The sequence below is a fragment of the Acipenser ruthenus genome, chromosome 8, assembly GCF_902713425.1.
Source record: "Acipenser ruthenus chromosome 8, fAciRut3.2 maternal haplotype, whole genome shotgun sequence".
In the NCBI taxonomy this organism is placed as follows: domain Eukaryota; kingdom Metazoa; phylum Chordata; class Actinopteri; order Acipenseriformes; family Acipenseridae; genus Acipenser; species Acipenser ruthenus.
Window position 1 is genome coordinate 55,004,658 of NC_081196.1, and position 20,093 is coordinate 55,024,750.

Below are 20,093 nucleotides of genomic sequence, written 5' to 3' on the forward strand. Positions count from 1 at the left end.
GAAATCTCAAGACTATCAAGGCATTCTGGAGCGAAACGTACTGCCCAGTGTCAGAAAGCTCTGTCTCAGTCGCAGGTCATGGGTCCTCCAACAGGATAATGACCCAAAACACACAGCTAAAAGCACCCAAGAATGGATAAGAACAAAACATTGGACTATTCTGAAGTGGCCTTCTATGAGTCCTGATCTGAATCCTATCGAACATCTATGGAAAGAGCTGAAACTTGCAGTCTGGAGAAGGCACCCATCAAACCTGAGACAGCTGGAGCAGTTTGCTCAGGAAGAGTGGGCCAAACTACCTGTTAACAGGTGCAGAAGTCTCATTGAGAGCTACAGAAAACGTTTGATTGCAGTGATTGCCTCTAAAGGTTGTGCAACAAAATATTAGGTTAGCGGTCCCATCATTTTTGTCCATGCCATTTTCATTTGTTTTATTATTTACAATATTATGTTGAATAAAAAAATCAAAAGCAAAGTCTGATTTCTATTAAATATGGAATAAACAATGGTGGATGCCAATTACTTTTGTCAGATTCAAGTTATTTCAGAGAAAATTGTGCATTCTTCGTTTTTTGTGGAGGGGTACCAACAAATTTGAGCACGTCTGTGTGTATATATATATATATATATATATATATATATATATATATATATATATATATATATATATAGCTATATATATATATATATATATATGTATATGTATATATATATATATATATATATATATATATATATATATAAAATCTGTCATGAAAGGGTTCATTTGAACTAAGGACTCACTGAGTAAAAATGATATTAACTGTCATGAAAGGATTCATTTGACCTAGGCAATCACTGAGTAAAATTGATATTAACTGTCACGAAAGGGTTCATTTGATCGAGGCAATCACTGAGTAAAGCTGCATACCAAGTATGAAGTGAATGTCTTAGGCCTTTATCATAGATTTTGCCAGAGGAGTTTTCACAACACTTAAAATATTAAGTTTCCAGCTGAAATGGAATTGAGATACAGTATTAGCAGTAGTAGGTGCAGCAGATTTGAAAACCTCCCATAATGAGCATGCTTAAATATTAAAGATCTTTGACAATTGTTTCAACTAGAAGCCTTTTATCAATGTAAAGAAACTTGGTTGTAAAATTTAGCAAACATCTGTCATATTTAAAAACAATAATAGATTAAAGCATATTTTCTTGTTAGTACTACTGTAACAGGATGGTTATATGTTATTTTCTTAAAAACAAGATGTTGTGCACGTTGGTGTTAAATGGGACTAAAGTCTATGATGACTGTACTCAACTCTATCAAGGTGAACAGATTTTAACGATGAATTAATGAATTCCCCAATATTTGCCAACCAACTACTGTACAGTATATCCTACTGGAGGCAGTGTGGTCCAGTGGTTAAAGTTCAGGACTTGTAACCAGAAGGTCACTGGTTCAAATCCCACCTCTGCCACTGACTGACTCACTGTGTGACCCTGAGCAAGTCACTTAACCTCCTTGTGCTCCATCCTGTGGATGAAATGTTAAATCAGTGTCCTATTGTAAGTGACTCTGCATATAATGCACAGTTCACAGCCTACCTCTGTAAAGCACTTGGTGATGGTGGTCCACTATGAAAGGTGCTATATAAAGATATTATATTATTATTATATCCCCCAAAAGTTCTGTCCAGGGTATTGTCTTTACTTAATATTCTTGCCAACTGTATACTATGGAGGATAATGTGTGCCAAAATTAAATAAAAATCAAAACATTTACATAGAAACATTTATTTGTTTATTTATTTATTTTGTTTTCCATAGATGTATAAGCTGCACAATAAACACCACCGTGGATAAATCACTACTCTGCTTCTTCTCGATTCTACGCTAACTCAAACCTGGCAGACCAGCTAGTAGATAATCGAACGCTCCAATGGTATTGTACCGCCCTTCCAGTGTGATTGACGCTAATGAGAAATACTAGAACGAAAAGACTGTGCCAAAATGGAAAACAAAATAAATAAATAAATACATGTTTTATGTAATGTATTTTGATTATTTATTTATTTCATTTATTTACTTATGTATTTATTTCGATTTTTAATTATTTATTTGTGTGTTTATTTATTTATTTATTTATTTATTTAGGCACAAATTATCCTCCATAGTATAGAACTAGTCTCTGAACTGAGACTCCGCTTTCATTATAGGGAAACTGAATTTAAAGAAACATAAAAATAAGAAGTGGGAAGGAATAAAACCAACCCAATATGGGTTTGGGTTCTTATATACAGTGTATGCTGCACTATTCAATATTTATTCAGAATATGTAACATTTAACTTCTAGTACAGTTAATATCAAAGACTGAATTGCAGGCATTTTTTAAGTGTTTATATGTCACTGCCACTGCACTATTACAGCTTACTAATGATGGAAATAATAGCTCCTAATTAACTGTAGAGAATGGTGTTAGTAAACATCATCCAAAATGTATGCCAACATGGGAGGGAGGATTAAAAAAAAAAAACTATCAGGAATGTGTTTGCTCTGACTCACTTTGATTCAAAACAACAATTATACCTCAGCAATATAGTTATGTGCCTAGTTGTCTGCATGTACTACAAAAACAATTAATTAGTAAGTTTGAAAATAATGTATTCACCCAAAAAATTCCTGGATGCTGAATAGTGAATGCAAATATATATTTTTTTCATTTTGCATTGTTTAGAACACAATGCAATGTAGGTAACAAGGAAGAAAGCAGATGCTGTGTGAGATTCTCTTGCTGTGCGGTTCATCTGGCATCTGCTTACAGGAAGAGTGGTCAAACAAAGCCCATGTCTCAGCTATATTTATAGTGTGGTCTCGTCTCAGCCCAGCAGCAATAAACACATAATTACATGGAAGGTTTAAATTAAGTTGCAGATGTTTTCATGATAAAGAGTTTCCATTTTGGATTCCTCAAAGCAAAGCTGCTACACAAACCAAATAAAAGTTGGAGAAAAGTATGACTGTAGGATCTGTTTCTTCTTTTCACATTAAACTGTTAAACTAAATATTTGTATCAGACTATAGTTTGTCCAATGTCATTAGGCTTCACTGATGTAAGATTTGAGTACCATAATACAGCTTTTTACTTTTATTTGTTTCACTTGAATTTGCTTTAGTTGGTGTTTAATTATTATGTTGTGCTATGTTATGTAAGAAGTTGTACTATGGATGAACAGTCCTTAAAATATACATAGGAATTTGAGTGTGACATTTTTCCCAGTCCCAGTTGCCCGGGTAATATTTCCTGAGTACAAAGCAATGCGTTCATCCCAGCCAAACAACCATGTACTTTCACACAAGTCAGACTGCTGCACAGAGATCTTTTTAGTCCTTGGAAACTTTGGAAAACCATTTCTCACACTGCACTGTAATGAAGTATTTTTAGACAGAGTATTAATCGTCTTCTGTCCTTGATCACTTGTACTCGTCTGCCAGGATTATTTTAAGTTATAATGACTGGCTCATGCTTCCTTTACCTTCCCAAGTATTTTGCTCTTTCAGTTACTGAGGCACATTACTGCATAAGATAATTCATTTTGCCAAAATGTCTATTGGCAAAACATAAAAGCTGGCTAGGTTTTATTTTAGGTTGAGATCTACCAACTTTTAGTTGGCAGATCCTTGATTCAGACTAATCAAAAGCTTCATTTCATTCTTGTTCCATATAATACAAATCCTTCACTATCACATCATCAGTTATCAGTTACAGTTAATGTGCTTTTCAAAGACTAGTCTTGACTTTTTTTTTTGGTTACAGTTTTTAAATTATGAACAAAGATTTAAAAGAAATGTGTGGTTTCTATCACTTCTTGCATTTTAGATGTTTTTGAGTTAATTAGATTTTAGTTAGATATTAAAGAATTACTTTTGATCTAAGAACAAATAACCAAAATGGTGTGCAGCCCCTGCAGTTAGAGAAAATAACTTCAAACAATTAATTGGATATGAATCATATTCCAGTCATGCTGTGTGCCTGAAGCAAGCCACTTCCTCCAAGTGTTTGCTTCCTTCCATACAAACCTAAATGCCCAATTTGTATACCAAATTAAAGAATATTATGCAAGTGTGTGGTTTGATGGAACACTCTGATTGGCTACTGACATTGTAGAAGGGGTGGGCCATTGGCTGCCGCCTCATCACATGTAATTGTAAGTGTAACATGTTGGTTCTTTAAACCATTGTTTTCTGATCTCCTGAAATGTTTCTAAATAAAAGAATATTGAAGTTGACATTCACCTTTAGTCAGGGCCGAATTAAACACAGCGGAGCAGGGGAAACTGACACAGGAAAGGATTGCTTGCCACCTGTAAAAACGTGCTGTGTGACTGCGACTCAGAGCTCCATTCAGACTACTGCTTTATACTTATTGTATATATTTCTATATCATGCTTACGTACAGTACAGTATGAAAATGTTAAATAAAGTTTGGTATTCAGTAGCGAAGATATTAATTCTTTCATGCATGAAATATTAAAAATGGCTGGGGGAAAAAAAAAAACATTTGAAGTAGTTCTGGACGTATATACCTGTATTTTTCATTGGCATTTTTTCTTTTTTTTTCATTGCTTGTATAGGAAAAAAAAATAGCATCCCTTGCATCTTCCATATGTTCCATTCGTTTTGCTTTTTTTATCCGTCCATGAAAGGGTTAAAGGGAATGGGACTGTTCAAAATGATCAAAATCTCATCATTGATTCTGCTGTTCATTGTACATGTTTAGACACATTTATATCACAAAGCCTCTGCATATACATTGCATTGCATCAAGCTTGTGTAGCTTTTTGTGGTTCATGAACAAACCAACAACTGGCAGTTCCCATAGTCCTGAAAAAGATTAACAACCAACCCAGTAACACCTGTGAAAACACTGCTGGCTATTACCTCAGAATTACACTCTTCATATGTCAAACCATGTAACACATGTACGCTGAGGATATGTATTCCAAGGATAGAAAGGCAAGCTGAAACCAACAAAACTATTTATATTAGTTTCACTTCCCCCGCTGGAGAATACTCTGGATTGAATATTATTAAATACCATTACTCAAAATGTTTTGAATAGACAGCAACATGTTACAGACTATGTCTTACTAACTATATCCTACATTTCAAAGCATCTCAAATGGCTGGTTTCACAGACACTGATTAGCACCAATCTTGGGCTACCTAATGTTAACTTAGGTAAAAGTAGCCCCCGATTAGTCAGTGCAAACCAGCCCAAAGAGAAGTAAGCAAAATCTTGAATGTGTAAATGAATCTGTAAGAATTTGTACAACTTAAAGCATATTACAGTAATGAGAAAATGTATATTGCAACTTAAAATAAATCAAAGAACTTTAGCTACAGTACGAGACATTATTTGACTGAGACAGGATTCTGCTGTATAAAGAGACAGACACAACTCATTTGAGTACTACTTCCATCAGGAATTTAAAAATGATTCATTTAAACAAAGGCTATGCACAATTAAACTCATCTTTGTGAAATAGAGCTGTTCCACCTTGTTTGCAAGTTTTGGCATCTTCGTGTTTCTAGGCAACAATAATAATGTTAAAGTAATATCAGAAACGTTGCTGGAATTCGCACAACAACCACACAGTGAAGGTCATTCATGGCACTTGCTGGAAAGTAAGCCCATTTGAATTCAAATCTCAGTAAATAAAGATGCCTGATGAGATGTTTTATTTCCCAGAGTTACTGGCGCTATTGACTGCATATGGGAATTGCAAACCCTGGTGTTAATGGAACTGTTTTTTTTAGATTCAGAAAAGCCTATGACTCAGTTAATTTACAGACAGTCAATGCACTGGCAACATGATACATGGTTCTCCCTGGCAGGGATCAGAACACAACCAATCATTTTTTTAAACAGTAAGCTATTGCAATTCCTTTGGAAATGTGTACAAAATCCTGCTGGGTAGGTAGTCTGGCTGCCATCGGGGGTGTTCATGAATTGGTAGTGTTATGTGCCAGGTAAGCTATGGGGACAGGGGATCAGCAGATATTCTGTGCTATTGATTTATATAACCAGTGTTTAATACAACTCAGAATTGATTTACATTGCTTTGCTGATTTATGTATTGAAAACTGTATATGGGAGAAACTGTCTGAACGGGTTCTTACTTTGATTGTAATAAAAAAAAATGCACATACTGTAAAGTGCACAAAGAAATATATAGGTAGAGGATAAAATGATGGGTGCAGCAATTTACAACAAACTAACCTATTTTTTTTATTATGGCCTAATGACGTCTGTGCTGTACCAGTGTCATTCTTCTGGTCTTCAGTTGGAAATATGCAATTATTTTTAATTCGTTTCATGCTTATATTTGAGAAATGCAAATGTTTCAAAGACAAGATTACAGATAAAAACTGTTGCTGCAAATCCTAATATCTTCTTGTGTTAGGGTCGTTTCACACTTGGCATAAGACCCAGCAATACGTGCAGCCAATTAATTGGCAAACAATTCAATTCTACACAAGGTGGCATCATCACCACCAATGTCATGTGAAATCAACATGGTGCCGTCCAAGATTTTTGCTGCTTTAGATGCTACTTTATTGATGAGAGTGCCGTGAAACAGAAAAGACAAAAAAGCTTTCACAGCAACGGCCCTGATTTAAAACAGGTCATAAAAGGTTGTGTACTGTATGTGTCTTCCAGAGTGACTGCTATATCAGTATTAACTTGTAAAAATTTGCAAAAACATGTCGGTCCATAGTATTTTTGAACTACACAATAGCACCTGTAGAGTACTTCCAGCATTACTGTGAACAATACAATTATGTGAATCAAAAACTGATATGACCAAGTTAAAAATGATAACTCTGCAAATGTTATGGTCCATTTTGAGATAGGGACATTTACCTACTTGCCCATATTAAATCAACTTTAAAGCTATATATTAATGCTTTTCATGGAAATTGGGTGAGGGTGACCTTAAGAGTGCTGGAGGTGGTTCATTATTCTGATGCAAAACATTTTAGGTTCTCTTTTGCATCAAATTACATATATAAAAAACTTCACCAATTTTAACCCGAAGCGTCAGACATACACCGTCTGTTCTTAGAACGTTTACCTGCACCGTGCTGTACTGTAGAAAAGCAGTCAAGGATATTTTGAGTGTTAACGAAACAGTGGATAACTGCAGACTTCCAGTTTTGACTGAATGCTTAGTTGTGCAATATTGCAAACTAGCAAACCATCAAAATACGGGTGCACGGTAACAGGTTTGATGGCTAATTAGGTCGGAGGGAAATGCCAAAATTAAAAAAAAAAAAGATATACAGATCGCATGCCAAATAATGTCTCAATAGACAGCGGTAAACCTGAGGCTAGTTTCTTAATTTGAACAATTTATTAAGCTTGTCAAGTAATCACTTACAGTATTTCTGGGCTAGAAAATCGCGTTATCTTGTAGTTGTAGAATGATGTATAGCACTGGCATTTGATAAATATGCATTATTTTTAAATCTATATATTTACCTGCTCTGGGGATTTCTGGCAAAGACTTTACAGGTCCTATCTGCCTCAGCTGGAAAACTTTTCGAACTTCATCACAGTTCGGTGCGGTTTCCAAACTGAAACCAATGACAACAGCAAAAACTACACTTAACAGCCATCCCGAATCCATTTCGAGAAAAAAAAACACCTTCCTGGGGGGGCTGCAGAACAACCAAGTCTTATTCCAGTACACAAAAAAAAAAAAAAATCCCAGAGCAGCAAACTTGGTATCCAGGTACCCCCCACAAACTCCACTGCTGTTACTGACGCTTTGTAATTCCAATAGAAGCACAGGTTCCCAGAAGCCGCCCCTGGAGGTACTGTAGTTATATCTCAATTGTTTATCTAGTTCGCTTGAAAGAAAGTGTCACAGGCCTGAGTTAGCGAGTGTACTTCCAAATACAGCATGTTTGCTCCCGCTGCTGTAACCAGTGACTGCGCGCGTCTATGGAGAAGGGGCGGAATCTTCACTCGGTGGCTGTACAACCAAGCACATATTGCTACTTCTTGGTAACCAGAGCCACCAAGTGGAGGCCAAGAGGACAAGTTGGTTATACTGTAGATCCCCGAAGACAAGTAGTCAACGCTGGTTATATCGACTTCAATGGACTATATAAGGTACCCAATACTGTACCACGATACTTCTATCTTGTCCATTAGTAATACCCAACTAAATTACTGTACCATTGTATTACCATCCTATACTAGGAAAATATGTACCTTAAAATACGTTAAAGGCATATTGCACGTACTGTATGTGTAGCTTAGTTATTGTAATAGTTTATAAATTAAAATTGCTAATCACCCCCCCGCCCCGAACTATTGGGCTAGATAAACAGCAAAGGCTAAACGATGTGCGCCTATTACAGTATTTTGCCTTATACCGTTTTGTGCACTAAGGGAATTATTTATTTGAAACCTGTTAACATCATTTATTTTTCTTTTAAGAACAGTAACTAGTCTTTAGCAGTGGTGAACGAAACCCTCTGTCAACTAATGCATATCACCTGTAAACCAACACTAATGGTTAACAAAACCACCCAAGACATTCATGCTAAAATCACTATAATAAATACTAATTTGAATAGAAAATGTTATAAACTATACCGTAAATTTAAAAAAGTGCTTTGCTACTATAGCATTACATTAGACATTTTATCTCATTGCATTTTATCTATGCAATGTCTTTGTGGTCAAAGCGTGTCAGTTATCTGAACGCCACAATTACATTTGTGCATATATCTGGAAACCCGTCTGCTTTTTTTATATAGAAAAGGGCTTGATGGGCAATACTTAGTTGAGATAGATAGATAGATATTGGTTCTCCCTTTCCTCTCTGTGAATGACTTTGCTGCAATATTATAATAACCAGTCAACAAGCTAATTAAAAAAAGTCACTGTCTAAAGTTACATACCAGTGAAATAAGAATGTCCAAACAGCTGTTTTAAAAAGCAAGTGTTCATAGCTGTGGCATCTGCAAGAGGGACAGAATGAAAACTCTGCTTTGCTGTAGTGGATCTGCCCAGATTGTTTGGACCCCCTGCCTGTTGGCTTTTGCAATGGGAACTGCCAAGACTGATACGCCTTATTATGTATTTTTAAAGAGGTTGATTATCTATTGTTGAATATATATTATATATATAGTTTAGGGTAATGTTCAATAAACGCCCGTTTTGTTTTTTTGTTTTTTTGTCAATACAGTAGCCAATTTAAAATCGTGTAGTAAAGCTACCGTGACTTTATATAGGTCAAGCACGTATTAGAGGATTGCCAAAACTACTGCAATACTTTGGATGTCATTCTACCATTTTTGTACAGAACTAGACACAAGCATATCAATATTTTACCTGTAAAAAGCAGTCAAAAGGTGTTTCTTACTAGTTTTGTACCGCCTCAGTTAAGTTGCACAGAACGGCATAGGAGCAACATCAGAACAGTATATAAATTTTCTAGTCCTGAAGATTTTTTTATTTTTTAAATGGCCATAAATTCACAATTAAAGTGGAACATAACAGGTATAGCAGCTTAAAGTCTTGTCCTTCACAGGAATTTGCAGCCATCATTTTAAAGTGTAAACATGTATGTAAATGACGCAATTCATGTATAGGTATTTCTGATACGTATATTTTAATTCAGTCTACAGTACATCATTGTTTAGATGCAATAATAAAACTAACAGCATGTAGTAACGTCGTCTGTTAAGTTTTACTTATATATATATATATAACCATTTATCTATCCTATATGCAAGTTAATGGTTCCTTCTCAGCTTAATAAAGTTTGATACTCAAACAATTCAACGATTAAGTTTAAGTTTTGTGGATATCACACTGTTTAATTCATAAACAGACATACACATTGCAAAACTATCACAAAACTTTACTTGCAAATATAGTACAAATCATAGTGGAAAACAAAGAAAGGTACACACCACAAACCTATTTATTGGCAGCAGAACTGGAACAAATGTGTATAAAAAGCAACGTGTGGCAAGGGTTTCCTGCTGGAAGACAGCATGGGTAGCAAATTCCTTCTAACATTTAGAGCAACTAAAAATAAAGAATAATTCAAATCAGCTTGTTTGGAAATTGCTTTATTGTAAAAATGGCAGGATGTAGATGCAGATTTCACTGGGAAATGCACAATACAGTTGAGGTACAGCTTCCAAATAATGTAATTAGGAATACTTTCATTAAAATAAAAAAAATCCCCCCATGTTATCCCCCATCCTCCTTAAGGATCCCTGTTCATGAAATGCACATTATCCATCTATAAAACAAGCCCAGATTCCCAGACACTCAGAACCTGTTATCCACTAATTGATTCGAGGGTTTTTGTAAAAATGCACTTACTTCTATACAGTAAAATGGTAAACAGGCCATTCCCAACAGCAAACCTCCTGAAAGTATGACAAGGTAGACTTATTTACCATAAAACTTCATTTAAACGCCTCTGGCATTTATTTATAATATTTGCCAGCAGACTGCTGAGTGTATTTGACCTGGCAATTATTTTTACGATATATCATTTGTGGTTCTTTATTCCTCTGCAAGAAAAAATAAATCCTAAAATGACTAAGCAATAAAACATTACAAGCAATACTGATTTTGCAGTTACTGTAATGCCCCAGTACAAGTTATATTTTAATCTCTACAACCCCCTTTTTTGCCAGTTCTTACACAAGTTTAAACTCTCTCTCACGGACAGTCTATCATTGCAAACACCTGAGAATTCCCCTTAAATTACTATATTGTAGAAAGACATTAACTTTGATTAATTTAAAGCATGGATTGTAGGCAGTAACACATTTACTAACAGGTAAAGACTACATTCCAGATATACAATAAATGTATGGTTTTTCACAATTAGGCAATTTATATACATAAGAAAGTTCACAAACGAGAGGCCATTTGGCCCATCTTGCTCGTTTGGTTGTTAGTAGCTTATTGATCCCAGAATCTCATCAAGCAGCTTCTTGAAGGATCCCAGGGTGTCAGCTTCACCAACATTATTGGGGTGTTGGTTCCAGACCCTCACAATTCTCTGTGTACAAAAAAAAAGTCCAAAAAGTCCCCTGGGTTGACACCGTCAATACCTTTTAGTATTTTGAATGCTTGAATCAGATCACCGATACAACACAAACAATTGTAAATCATTTATGTACGATGCTTTTTAAATTGGGCCACAGGGTATTTACTGTTGGGCACTTTGCTCCATTTTTGTAAAAGCAATGCAAACACTTTACTAATGTTAATGTAAAATGCAACAACTTGGTTGCATCTGTGATCTGTACAATAGCTGCCTGTTTTCCTTGATTTTAAATATTCACACACACACCCACCCACAATGCTGAGGCTAGTATAGCTTTTTTATAAACTACACATTGGGGGTGCATTCAGCTAACAGAATGTTTGTAACTATGTTCACACTGAACAACGCTAAACACTTCTGGGCTCCAGACATTTATTTTTTCATACGTAGTGTAGCACAACAAAGAAACATTAATAAAAAAAAAGTATGCAAAACGATGTGTGAACTGCGATACTCTGACACTCCGTTATTATTATTAATACTTTAACATTTTATTTTGGACATTTTATAAAACATACTTGATATAACTCATTGAGCTTCCTCTGGGTCCATATAAAATCGAAAAACTTCCGCCCGTCGCCCAGAGTCAAACTAATCTCCTCGTAGCCATTTTTGTTCCACTGCACGCAACCTCTTAAGATCGTTTGCCTATGTTAGCCACGAACAGATAAAAAGTTCAAAAATGTTTGCTAACGTTTACACCCCAGCACTGGAAAGTGGCTATCCAACTACCTCTGTAAAACCTCCCCCCATTCACATGCATCTAATGAGATAGTGTGCTGGACCCAATTAAAGATTAATACCAAACAGACCATGCATTAAAGAACAACAGTTTTATACTACAGCTAAATTTGATGAAAACAATTATATTATATATAATTTCCTTTTATTAAAAAAAAGTTACTGTTAAAATACACAGGTCTAGAAGTTAACAGTATTTAAATATGTCTCATTAAAATGTGTTTACTGGCATGGCAATACATAAATAAATGCTCCACAAGCACGAAATGACTACTCATTTGAAACCAAGCCAAACAGCAGCATTCTTTACTAGCTAAAATTATCTTTGTTCAACTACACAGCCAGTGTGGTGTGCACACATTGCGTCACTAAAATAAGTAACATGCTCCCAAAGTCAGTGATGGTTCAATTCCCTCAGTCCTCAACAGGCCGGGACAAGTGCAATACCTCACAAGCAAACAGCATTGCAACCGATCCCAACCTGCACAGAAAGGGGTTCCTCGGTACGAAAGGTTAGTTGTGCATTTTCACTGCTATAGTCAGTTTTGCATGGATTTGCACAGCAACAGTACAGTTAAAGCTGAATGCAAACCAGCAAAACTAACCAGAGATCAGGGGTAGGTAAAAATGAATCCCAGCTGTGCTTTCAGTGCGTTGCATTTATAGCTAGAAGTACTTCAAGTGCTCATACTGCAGTAGATCTCGAAACACTACCTGCACTATAAGCACTTTAATACTGCTGAAACCCAGGAAGAGAAACGCCATCTCAAATCCCTTGAACTTAAACACTTCTCTGATGTTTTCAACAACCTCTTTCTGGTCAACTTGTCTGGGTTAAACAAAAAGCCTTCTGTTGTCTTATGGGATACTTGAAGAGCTAGTTGTTAAAGCAGAGCACCATCAGTTTTGCATAGATTTGCACAACTCAATTTTTCTTGTAGTGCAACTATGCAAAACTAGCAGAGGACTGCAAGTAGTCATCTTTTTAATAGTCTTCTGTGGAGACGACAGATGCAGAGCATACATTTCCTTATGCCAGAAGGAGCATTTAGGGCAGTAGGTGCTAGTCTACTTCCCTATCTGCACTAGATGCACCTTAGCACAAGCAGTGCAATAAGCAGCATACATTAATTGATAGTGTTGAGTTTGTCAATGTAATGCTAGAAGTGCCTTCACTGCAGTAGGTAAATATTACTACCTGCACTGTAAGCACTTTGGCATTACTGTGACACAATGGGCATCTTCTGCTTTAGGTCGAATTCAATTTTCACCTGTTGGGCCAAACAAAAGACAAAGGGTTAGGCATATGCAGACATCAACTTAAACATCTTATTTTAAATGTTATTTACCATATATGGAGGCGTGTGAAACGGTCAAATTCAGAATTAATATACTTTCTATTGCAAGTCCTTTATTGCAGAGTTATTTACTGTATCCTAGTCCATGACTGAAAACAAAATAGCAAAGAGGTATTCCTATACTGTGACACTAATTTTAGTCTTTAGATCAACATTCTGATTAAAAGTGTATTTAAAATAAAGAGAGACATCCAAACATTTCTGTTTAACTTCACCAACTAAGTTCCTTGTTGTGCCTACAGAAAACTATGCTCGCTTTCCCCAAGTTGTATGATGTCTTCTTGATATAGTTTTGTGATCAACTATCCAGAAAGAAATGTAGAATAATATTTACATAGTAGATTTGCAAAGTGCACCCCAATAGATGAAAACCAAAATGCCAATAGCTAGAGCTTGGTTCACTCCAAAAATGGAGTCAATACAAAACAAGTCACTGGACACCTACATCCGCTTGTAAAACACTACAATGTACTTAACATTTTCTATCCTAACCAGCTGCTGGCATTTTCAACACAATTTGTTTTGTGTTGCTCCTTAAATACGAATATTCCCTCCAAGTAAAACCTGCTTGGATTTTTATTTTAATCCCGTTATTAGGAACAAGGCAGTTTATATGCAATAAATACATGGTGTACTTTAAAACCACACCAGACACCCTGAACGTTGTTGCAAGAAATCCAAAAGGAGTTCTGTAACATTTCCCCAAGAACGTTACCTGTAGACTTCACTAAAAGCATCGGCAACAGACATTATCTTCAAAAAATAAATGTAGAACCCGAATTTTATTCTTATTACATAAAATACAAAAAGTATTTTATGTAATAAGTTTCACATCTACTACCGCCTGACGGCATGCGTGGTCAGTGTCGGATATGACATTGCAGTTTACCTCTTACAATGAAGTTACTAAAAAATAGTGACATGTCTACCTAATTTGTACTTAAAAAAAAAAAAAAAAAAAAAAAGGTGAAACTGAAGCAATTAACAGGCTGATGTGTAGTATGCAGAGAGTGCTCTGTGAAAGTATTCAGTATAAAACGAGGTGAGACCGAGCGCCTCATGGTGTTGCACATGCTGTTCGCGAGAGTCGCCCTGAATAAACACTAGGGGGCGCACGAAGCTCCTATCTCAGCGGGTCACTGCTCGGTCAAAACGTGACGCACTCGTAAGATTTCTTGTGTAACTATGCAAACAAGAAATCAACTTTAACACTTAACTAAAATGTTTACGAACATGCAATCAATACTGAGGCGCGATTAGGGGCAGCGATGTTCACTTTTAAAACCACAATTGAATGCGCAGCTTGCGGCCCGCGTTGCCTCAGTGGGCTCTAAAGCGCATGCGTTGTACTGAAACATTCCCTGCACCCCCCTCCCCCCCCCGGTCCGCACTAACATGGCGCCTCCGAGTCCGCAAACCTTAACATTTTGTAACAAAAAACAAATTTAACGCAGTCGAAGCTAAACTAGAACCATTTTAACACATATTATGAATGTAATATATCTGGACATTCTATTTTCGGTATTAAATGTTCTGAAACGGTGATTAACCACGCGCACTGTTTACTCCCTTTTCCATACAAAGCATGCATATCCAACCTTGCTCCTCGTGAGTACAGATTCAGTCTATAAAACCACCCACACACAGCAGTTTGAAATACTTCTTAAAATAAAACACCCGTTTGCTTAGAAATAGACGTGCATTTTACCTTAATTTTGTTACCCGTAAAAGTAGAACGCTATTCGGCCTTCTGTTTGCGCATTGTCCGTATTTAATCCATTTCAGCAACTTTATTTATAAATGGCAACAACAAAAAAATCCGATTCATTATAAATTATGTGTTACACAGCTTTTTAAACGTGAAAATGCTTTTTTAAAAATTATTATTCAGCATTGAATTAAATAGCGTGGATAAATTCCCCAGCGTGTCAATGTTGTACAGCGCGGCCTGCAGCTGCCCCATGTGCTGCTGCTTTGTTCTGGAGGCACTTTAACTCACACACCACTGCACTCAGAGCACAGCAAAGAAAACAAACTTATTTTTTAAACTTAAAAAGGTGAAAAATGCAAAACAAAAAAAAAAACACAAACCCGATTCCATTAACTATAGTCTGCCGTTTTCACGCAGCTGCGATTTAGAACTCGTATTTGAAATACTATGCTGACTTGAGGAGGGATACTGCAGAGAAACAGCAGCATGCTTTTCAAATCTCCCTCATTCTCTAACTATGGAGGAGGACGGGGCTGCCATGGGTCCCTTACGACACTGTTTTTTATTACTAAACCGAACACAATAATCGCCGGTTGTCTCCCAAACTATGCGTATTAAACATCTAATGTAACTTTTGAAATACATAATGTAATATTAACATTCTTCCATCCCACCGAAAGGCGAACAACAGGTCCCTTGTCAATAACATGTCCGTATAAAGACACTCAACAGTGAAATCCACCATCTTCACTCACTTGCACACAGACTTACCGTTTACTGTCAGCGCTCCAGGCAGATCTGTAAAACTAAACACACAACTTTAACTCGGATTATAGCTAAACTACACCACCATACTCTTCTTAATCATGTGCTTTAGCAGGAGTTTGTAGTAAAATTGTGAAAGTGGCGCGAACGCTCCCCACTTGTAACCATGTGGTGAATGAAGGGCGGCTCCCGCTCAACGTAAATATCTACAACCCCACTCCTTCATTAGCATAAATAAACTACTTCCGATCTTAAGTCCCTCCGCCAATCCAAAAAAAGAAGCGGTATAATGTAAAGAACCACCATTAAGATGCCAATCGCCAGCCCATGGCTATAGTGATCACGCTTATCTATTTTTTTTTTCAGGTCACAATAGATTATTAGGAATGATTGATAGCTTCTAAAACCTGCTATCTGTCTGTAGGCATTCCACACCACACCGAGATACGTATCCATTTAGATTATATATATATATATATATATATATATATATATATATATATATATATATATATATATATATATATATATATACACACACACACACACATTGTCTTTTCAAGTCAAATCGTGAATAAAATAATAATAATAATAATAATAATAATAATAATTGTGTGTGATATTGTATGCATGATTATAGCACCTACATCAACAGAGATGCTATGTTTTCAGATTCAGAAAATTACAAATTAATTGCTGAAATCAACTTGGTAGTTAGGCAAAACACAGACCTGAGACTCACACAGTGGAATTAAACGTACTCTTTGTAGGAACTTAGCAGTACTGCTCCTAAAAGAAAGCAATGATCATGTGTGTGATGCAGCAATTTAGCAACCTTTTCAAATCTGCCTGATTTTACCTTCTCTGTACACTAATTGTGTTTCCTATAGTTTTTACTTCAGTTTGTATGCTTGTGTATTTGATGTGATGGATGAGCTTGATGAATTAAAAAATGATAATTATAATGTGTTTGAATAGGTGAGGAAAAATTCCATGTATGTAGTAATTATATTCCTGAAAAACATAAAAAAAAAATGTTTACAATTGTATTAAAATATTAATTGTGAGTCTAATTGTATTTATTAAAAATTCAACCTGCACCAGTTTTGGTGAAAGTGAAATAAAACTATAGGATAATTTTACAAAGAAAGACAGGCACTTTTGAGTTCTTTACCTTCTATATTGCTTTTTACTTTATTTTCACAAAAACAGTGCAACATGCTTTGATTGGATCCAACACTCCATTATATAAACAAACACACAAAGCTTATTATTTTCCTAAAATGACTGGAATCTAAACATTATAATGCTATTAATGTAATTGTTTGTGATATTTTGAAAGCACACAACCCTACAAATTCATTCTCTCTCTCTCTCTCTCTCTCTGTCTCTCTCTCTCTCTCTCTCTCTCTCTCTCTCTCTAAAGGTGCATAATTGTTTAGAAGGCTATCCTTAGCAAACCTCCACATTATCACTAGTGCTACTTAAAATCTTAGATCTCACTGTTCTACATATTTCAGTTCCTAAAGTTTGTACGGAATTTGGAAAACATGCATTCAGTTTTCTAGCTCCATGGTCTTGGAGTAAACTTCAGCAAGAACTCCAAAACTCACGTCTCGAGTTCAAAGAAAAAACTGTAGCCAAGACTTTGGCTTGTGCTCCTAAATTGTTTCTTGTAATTTGATTAACTTGTTTGCAGTGGTCATGCTCATTTTAATCTGTGTTGCTGTTTTTGTTTTGTTTTGTTTTGTTTTTTGTAATATATGTCATCTTCTTGATAAGGTCTCTCTTGAAAAAAAATCTTTTAATCTCAACAGGACTTTCCTAGTTAAATAAAGGTTAAATAAAGGTTTATTTATTTTATATATATATATATATATATATATATATATATATATATATATATATATATATATATATATAAAGATACACCATATATATTACATTTGCTCTTAAAATACAAATTATATATATAAAAAAAAAAAAAAAAAAAAAAATATATATATATATATATATATATATATATATATATATATATATATGCTGTTACTTTACTATTATAAAATAAATCATAATTCATTTTGGCATGTAAAAAGCAGTAATTATTTAATGAAAAGCATGTTTATTTTACCTTGTTTTTAATGACGTGTGAATATATTAAACTGGAAGGCAGTAGACACAATTCGTATTATTTCAAAATTGATTACAACAAAACACAACTGATGTGATTGATATCCTGTTAGAGTAAAGTATTTTAATGTATCCTATAGCAACCCTGACTTAAATATTATTTTAAGAGCGAATGGCTTCATATGTAATTTACATTGCTTTATTTACACCCTCCTGCTTTTTTCTGGAGTGCCTAAAGGTTGGTAGCAGCAATAAGAATTAAATATACAAATTAGATTTATTTGGAAAAAATGTGCGTGTGTTTAATAAACACACATTACATAGTTAAGCCATGACATGTCAAGTGTTTGATCCATATCTTTGATCATATACTGTATGTTTTATAGTAGAAATCCACAGCAGACCGTTGTTTCTCAGCCATTCAGAGATGACCATGTGGTTTTGTCCTTTGTGTCAAAGTGGAAGGTTATGGGTACCAAAGGTCATCTGGTCAGAGATGCCCTTGTAAAACTGAAAGTAATTCATGGAAACATCTTAGTTTTGTTTATTGCATTTTCCAACCAGCAGAGTCTGATAAAAGCAATAGAAACTTAGGGGTCTGTGTGAAACAGATACAAACTGCATTTATCAAACACAATATATTGCCTCCTGTCGATATTGGAACAAGAGTTAGAATGTTGTGTATTTATTGGAAAACAGTATTATGTATCATATAAAATATAATGAACAATTATATATAATCAAGACTAGTAGGACCTTAAAGTTAAACACGATCCAAATAGTTATATTATTTAGAAATATTATTTATATTTTGATTTATATTCAGACAGGTAGCTGAATAACTTAATTGAATGTAACTTTAAAAGATTCATTCAATATATTTTCTAGTTGAAAACATGCTCTCAGTTGATTTTTACAACATTTTAAGACCATTGTTGATGCTGTCTAGATTATGCATAACCAATTTAATGTGGTTCTTGATAGGTTGAGGTGTTCTGTTGACCGTCAGAAGAACTGTAGCATAGTGTTAGGGCAGAAATAGTGCATTTTTTTCTAGACATGTATATATTTTAATATCTTTGTAACTGTTTTAAATTTTGTTTTGGATGCAAAAGTGGTAGCCTTCAAAATCGGAATCCTTCACAGAAGGCAGTTACTGCAGCTCCTCCCACAATGGGGGCCAGAAGACCTTGTTTTTTTTTTTTAAACCAAGGTCTTCAATTGTCTTGCATGTGACCTTGGGGCAGGCCATTCCAGCTCTTTCTGCCTTAGTCCACCGATCAGTAAAATTAGACACAAGAAAAAGGCCACTAGTAGCAAGATATTGGAGCAGATTTTTTCACTTTCTGATAAACGTTTAAATTATATCTAAATAAAACATAGATGATTTTTTTAAAAAGTTGTCATAGAATAGGGTGACCAGATTTTCAAAGCTCAAAACTGGGAGACATTGTTTAATAATTGATAAGACTACCGTAATTAAACCATTTAAATATAGGCTATTTCAATGGTTATTTAAATAGCCATCCTCTCACTCTTAGTATTATCTTTTATTTATTTATTTATTTATTTTTTAAGCAGCTAGCTAATTTCAGTACACTCCCGGGTGTATCACTTGTGGCTAATTAGTTTAACTTGCCATATTGTGTTACATTTGTATTGCTACTTTTATATTGAATTTATTATTATTAATAGTCGTAGTAGTCGTAGTAGTAGTAGTAATAATAATAATAATAATAATAATAATAATAATAATAATAATAATAATAATAAATAAAATTATTAAAATACATTAAGTTTTGGCATTTTTCTTTTTTTCTACTCCCTGCACCAGGCCTAGTTAATGGGCTAAATCCTGACAGAGTTGAACAGCTACGAAATTACCATATTACACACAATTGTAGATTCATATTGAAAAAAAATGAAAACCCTAGTAACTTCTTTTTTTTTTCTTTTGTTTTCACTGCAGGTGCCATACAGTAAAAGCGGTTGTTTATGTTATTTTGACAACAGGGTATTTAGAGCGTGTCGCGCTACAGGAAGTGGCCACCCTATCATAGAAACATATTGCTTACTAGTGCACTGTATTGAGAAAGTATTACTGTAATTCCCCAAATAACAAGCATATGAATATAAAACTGAGATCCAGTCTATAATGCCTACATTATTTTAGCTGCTTTTTGGTTAATATGTGCTTGAATTTTAAAAATGCTGGTGTTATAAAATTGACAAAAAAAAAAAAAAAAAAAAAA

At 34.9% G+C, this 20,093-nt stretch overlaps 1 protein-coding gene and 1 long non-coding RNA gene across 3 annotated transcripts in view; both read right to left on the bottom strand.

Annotated features, from left to right (window-relative positions):
* LOC117407350 (glypican-5-like) overlaps positions 1-8,060 on the bottom strand; it is a 201,419-nt gene extending 193,359 nt beyond the window's left edge. The window contains exon 1 of one of the 2 annotated variants that reach the window (XM_034012293.3): positions 7,527-8,052. In XM_034012293.3, coding sequence (XP_033868184.2) covers positions 7,527-7,674 — 148 coding nt within the window. In that variant the 5' untranslated portion in view covers positions 7,675-8,052. Of the gene's footprint in view, positions 1-7,526 lie in introns of both variants that reach the window. The other variant, XM_059029300.1, reaches the window with a different exon arrangement.
* Positions 8,061-10,122: 2,062 nt separating this feature from the next.
* On the bottom strand, positions 10,123-12,455 carry LOC131737802 (uncharacterized). The gene is made up of 2 exons (XR_009329422.1): positions 11,655-12,455; positions 10,123-11,088 (listed from the first exon to the last, which is right to left on the bottom strand). It is a non-coding gene; the product is annotated as an uncharacterized LOC131737802 (long non-coding RNA).
* Between the last annotated feature and the right edge of the window lie 7,638 nt (positions 12,456-20,093).